This window comes from Eutrigla gurnardus (assembly GCF_963514095.1).
Source record: "Eutrigla gurnardus genome assembly, chromosome: 1".
Taxonomy (NCBI): Eukaryota; Metazoa; Chordata; class Actinopteri; order Perciformes; family Triglidae; genus Eutrigla; species Eutrigla gurnardus.
In genome coordinates, this window is record NC_139915.1 from 31,105,921 (window position 1) to 31,111,920 (window position 6,000).

The 6,000-nt window shown below is 41.3% G+C and overlaps 1 protein-coding gene across 2 annotated transcripts in view; it reads right to left on the reverse strand.

The window, feature by feature from the left end:
• Positions 1–3,950, reverse strand: part of luzp2 (leucine zipper protein 2) — a 147,004-nt gene extending 143,054 nt beyond the window's left edge. Inside the window, exon 1 of one of the 2 annotated variants that reach the window (XM_084016641.1) lies at positions 3,676–3,950. In XM_084016641.1, the coding sequence (XP_083872767.1) occupies positions 3,676–3,737 (62 nt within the window). In that variant the 5' untranslated portion in view covers positions 3,738–3,950. The remainder of the gene's footprint in view (positions 1–3,675) is intronic. The other variant, XM_084016640.1, reaches the window with a different exon arrangement.
• Between the last annotated feature and the right edge of the window lie 2,050 nt (positions 3,951–6,000).

Below are 6,000 nucleotides of genomic sequence, written 5' to 3' on the forward strand. Positions count from 1 at the left end.
GGCTATAAAACAGAATTAAGTGTCGACGAAGGGCTTAACGAAATGCTGCTATCGTTCACAAAAATTGAAATGGTCCCTATTTCATTAATTCTCGTACCTTAAGGCGACTCTATCAGGTCGCACAATGGAGGTTGCGGTTAACATACGAAATGGATTCTCTCATGCACCACTGATGTGATGATAGTGAATCAAGCAAAGCGAAAGGCAGAGCAATAGACTAGACAGCTCCAGTCACAATTCATTTTCCTGCTGCAGATACACCTTGCAGTCAGTCTCTACAGCGTTCCACTGTTACAACTAAAAAAAAATACAAATAAATGAGGATGTCACAAATGATAAGCCTCGTGTGGACCCCTTGACCTCCAGCAAAACAACGAGAATATGACAGGAGCTTGAGGAACCAATCAAGTCAACAACAAATAACAAAAGAAAGAAGAAAAAAAGGTTTGGACTGCGGGATGAAAAGCAGCGTTCCCTTTGCTGTTGTTTGTGGTTTTGATGACCAGAAAAGACATAATGAAGAAATAAAAGCTGATTATTCTGAGTTTGAAATGAAGTACAAAGAGGAGCAAAAGGACAACATTCTGTACTGCTTCTAATAAAACCTGACAATGTTAGCAATAATTAAACCGATTTCAAGAGCTTTACGTTGAATGCGTCATTGCCAACTGATGTTGCCTCAGCAGAACCACTCCAGGGCAGGGCTAGATCAAAAGACAACTACCACACTAGCAGATTACTGCTGGCTATTAAACGCATCACTAATTCTGTGCATTTGACCGAGAGACAAAAAAACCTACCAACCACTGCAGGAGGAGCGGGGCAGTGATGGAGCGGACAAGTGAGTCAACTTGCTTGACCTTTTATCGAAGCCATCCATGGATGGCTGTCGGTAAGACAGGTCTTTAGAAGTAAGAAAGTAAGATTTAGCTGTCCTTGTAGTTGCCTTGGACACCTGGCTTTTGGATATCGGTACACGTCCGATATCCTTGTTAAAATAATCTGTGGAAGCAACTGGGATCTTTCTTTGATGTGGAACGAAACATCAGACATCTGTTGTTTCTATACATGATCCAGCTTTTTGAGGTGGTTTCAATATCAGTTGTCAGTGTTGCATCCTTAATTAAAATGTAAAAAAAGGAAATGGCCATCTGATGACTCTTAGTCCAAACCACTGTCCCATAGTGTCCATATAAAAATGTATAGAATACAAACTATCATTATCAGGTGTTAAAGTACAGGCATTCTATATTCAAGTAGAAGTATGGATACTCTGGTAAGAGTCAAAGTACTGATTCAACTTTTTTAATCAAGCAAAATTAAAGTTTTGTCAGACAAATAAATAGTGAGGGAAAGTACAGATACCTGAACGTCGGGCTGAGAACGGACTCAGAAACAAGTAAGTGCTGAAAGTGAGGAAAAGTCTTCCCACTGCTACATTCAGGAAGTGCACATATTGATGAAAAAGTAGCCATGTGCAGCGATACACATTGTGAATCCTTGCATTCAATAAGTTGACGGGTTGTTCAATGCAGTGTGTATAGGCAACGCTCAGTACTCACAAGCCTGAGGAAGATCCTGGTGTTGAACAGCGACACAGCAATAAAAAAGCCTTCTAACAGGAGCTTCTTGGTGTGCACATCTGCAAACACAAACGCTACCAGCGAATCCAATTTCGCCTTGAAGCTGTTTCATTTATGCAAACAGTACAGCAGGATGAACATTTGACCACCGCCTTGCTAAAAAGTAAAGTATTATAAATAGTATAAAAAGAAAAAGCCCGTCAGAATGAGTGAAAGTTAATTAATAATGGGGAAAAAAAACACAAGCTTTTTCTTTACTCAGGTTACATTCAGCTGAGAAAACTCAACTCTTCACGGAGGAAGAAGCTCCGTTTTTCATCAAACCTTTCAGTTTATTGTAATAATACACTGATGAAACTGAGTGATGTCAGAAGACCCTGATTGTAACATTTCTTGTTTCACTAACTCGTAATCAGAGCCCATTCATTATTTCAACCCTTCCTCCACCAAATTGTTGTAATTACATTCCCATTTAGGGCATTTTAAGATTAGCTGGTGAAACCTTTTGCTTCCTGAAGGCAAATTGGGCATGTTGCTTTGCAGGTCTATCAAGGACCTGGCACGTGTTCAGTTTTACTTTCCTATTTTGGGTCACAAAGGTATCACCTTTTCCTTGAAATCCCCTCTGCCTCTGACAGAACACAGCCTTTCTGAGTGGAGTTAAAAGGCAACCTAATAAAACACTGATTATATCAATGCGTTCTGGTAATTACTTTTCATGACATTCCCCCTCAAGAGGTGGCATACAATCTGTGCTGACCTGCCAAATTACCAGCGCGATGCCTCCCTCTCCAATTAGCACCCAAAGGGCTCACGATGGTACGCACTGTTTAAAAATGAACTTAAGAGACACGATCTTCAATAAATAAAACTTAAACAAGCACATTGCTAGTTTCATATGTTGGATAAATAAATGAACTTATCGCTATGCACAATTAATGCTCTTAAAGCTGTTGACTGAAGCTTATTCATGTATTTGAGTGTGTTTAAGGGTTTGCTAGTGCTTAATTTGTTGACTGCTGTTAAAGGTTAACACATCGATACAGCCACTAGTTATATCAGTCATACAGCACTAAATAGCGATGTGGTATTGACAGATATGTAAGATGTAATAACCTTGATTTCTTTCTTCACAAATCGTCTATAAGTCCTCGGAACAAAACAAGAAACAACTCCCATCGTGGCCATGTGTGTTTGGCCACAATGTAAGAGAATGTAGGTATTTCTCTATTTAGTTAAGTTCAAAGCCACCATTCTTCTGCATTCCACGTTCAACTGATTCGCAAAGAAAAGATTGCAATGGCATCAAAAGAAGAAGAAGAAGAAGAAGAAGAAGAAGAAGAAGAAGAAGAAGAAGAAGAAGAAGAAAAACCCTTTTTGGGCACTGAGCAGAGAAGGGCAAAGGCAAGTTTTCTAATGCATTCCTTCCTGCGTGTGATGTCTCCATGGTATAGTCAAAGCCTTGGATTCCCTCTAACGGCTCTCATTAAGGCAGCAGTGGCAGGCACCGGCTCAGAAGAAGGATGATTTTCTCAATGATTTAATTATCAAAACTCCCCGTTTCCCACATTCTCTCTTATTCGTTCTTCTCGCCCATCACTCTTCCTCCGGCTTCTTCCGAAGCCTTACATCGCACACACATTACATAGAACGACACACACACATGCATACACACACCTGCTCTTTTTTCAAGACACTGCAACACAAGTAGCCTTGTCCTTTTTCTCAGCCTCCCCCCCCCACTTCAACTTGCTCCCTTCCCAGACCGGCAGGCACCAAAAGTCCCAAAAAGCAACGTCACCACTATTCAGAAGGCAGTGAATCACCAACCCACAAAAGGACAAGTGTCTCTCAGGCTGCCCAGAACTAACAAAGGTATCAGCCAACACAAAAAGAAAGCTCTTCCTTCCCTTCCTTACAAGTCTCTCATGCTTGGAGCCTCTGCCCCCGAAGCATCGCGGCTCCGGCGTCGGGGCAGGACTGAGCGGACCGTCAGATTAGTGATCTAAGATTTCACTGCTGCACGATTTGAAGCCCCTCTTTTGACAACAACAACAACATCAACAACAACAACCTCTTGTGGGTCTCTTACCTGGTGTTGAGGCTCAGAGCTGGACAGAGAAGCAGTAAGCAAATAGCTTGGATGAATTTCATAGCTGTCTCACACTCCCCGTTCCTTCTCCCTTTTTTCTCAGATGCTTTTTTGCCTTTCCCCTCGTGTGTGTGTGTCTCTCTCTCTCTCTCCTCGACTCGCTAGCTCTCCCACTGGCTGCCTGGGCTTTTTTTTTTCTTAGCGCACTCTCTCTCTCTCTTTCTCACACACACACACATACACACACACACAAGCAGCACACATGCACCCCAGACACACAAGCAGCGAGGCAGACAGATACAACACAGTGGCTCGGAGAGAGAGGGAGATAGAGGGAGAGAGAGAGAGAGAGGGAGGATCTCTGGCTTTAAATAACACGGGGACACGGACCGACTCGCTAATGGAAGGGAGCGGGTGGGGCTGGAATCAAGAGAGGGAGATGTGGGAGTGATATGATGTCAGCGGCCGTGCAGCTTTCAGCTATTGGTGAGAGAGCATTTCTCCGGTGCCGGTTGTTCCTCTCCACAATACGCCTCTCCATTCATTCCATGCTGCCCGTTCACTAGCTGCAGTGTGATAGGTGGAGAGAGGGCAAGAAATGTTCAGCCGCACGAGTGGACGGCCCCGGGGTCGTCACAGTTCGGCTCAGGCGAGGCGCTAATTGATTTAAGTGTAATTAGTGCTGAAGCTCTGTACTGTACCGTTGTTAACAAACGCACAATGAACGTACAAATCAATTACTTTTAATTACCCAAACTAATTGAATGATGTCAAGTATCATATACATCTCTCTTTTTTACTTAATGAAGCTTTTTTTTAAGCTCCCTTTGCTTTTCCAGATAAACGTTCAATAATAAAGAAATTAATGGATTTTTAATTGAGCTACAATTGACTGAACCTAAAAAGCTTTGTGGAGTAAAAACTGGATGAAATAAGTAGTTCAAACAGCAAACTTTTGTCTCAAAAAAGTAAAAGTAAAATAGAATTCTAAAGAGAGATAGATCTTAACTCAAAACATTGTGAAGTTGCATTCCAAGATAATATGATTTAGCAAACTGGATAAAATCCTCTACAAGAGTAACTTTAATGTATTGAGATACAGCATACTGATATGAAAACATTATGGAAATAAAACTATTCATGGCTAACATAACTGTATTGGAAATGTCTAATTTATTCAGAATTAAATGCTACTATTACTACTATATTACTAACTAAAAAAATATACATAATTATTTTTATTCAGAATACCTGAAAATCAGGACATTTCATCACACAGATGCAACAACTATATACTAAAAATCAATAATTAACATAAACATGTATCTATTTCATTGCTAACGTTGCCCACAATAGTCTTAATACACCATCAAATAGCTGCAAATGTTTGACAGCAGATACATTTATACCAGCTGGGTGTACATTCACCCCCCAGCTCTACAAAACACATTACATTTAAAAAAAAATCTCCCATGGGTCTGTGCCAAAAGCGTCATTTTTGTGCCTCTTGTGAGCACAACATAAAAATCCATAAAATAAAATCAATATATTGTCGATGGATCTTCCCACACAATATGTCATGGTTTGTTAGGACAAAGTGCAACCCAGTGTTTGGGAGTGAGACGTGCAGCTGTCATTCTTTAAATGACAGACGGAGAGAAGACGTGGAGTCATGGAATCCCCTCGCCTCACCCCTGCTGGCCTCACTTGCCCTGCAGACCACTTTGGAATGCGGGGCTGACCTCATGAAAGTGAGAACAGCTCAAGAACAAAATGTTGAGCGAGGGTGCTCTCCAAGCCATGTAATACAGGTAGAATATTAAGCAGTCCATACAAAAAGGTGGAGGTCACACACCATAGGCATGATAAATGATTCCCATTACAGGTTTAATAGACTATTGGGAACCCGGCAGCATCCCCTTTTCTATACTGAAAGATTCCCACCCATTTATTTGGTCTAATTAGAAGTTCATGCATGGAAACCCATGGTGACCAGTTGTAATGAGTCTGCTAGACCGCGGAGTGCCTTCGTTACTGGGGACAGCGTTCTAGGCGGACCGCCGTAATCTGTCTCAATCATGTATCGCATCATCCAGAAACTTGTAGTCCCACTCCTCCGAGCCAACCTGTTGAGCATCCTCTCATAACGACGAATAATTATGAGCATGAATAAAAACGAGCATGAATTGTTGATATTATGCAAGATTATATTTGGTTAAATCCCCATAGCTAAGCCTCAATGTCACATCAATTTGATTTTTTTATATGTTTGTATAGGAATGCTTCATTTGGATTTGGATCGTGCCTGAATGGGATGCTTTGATT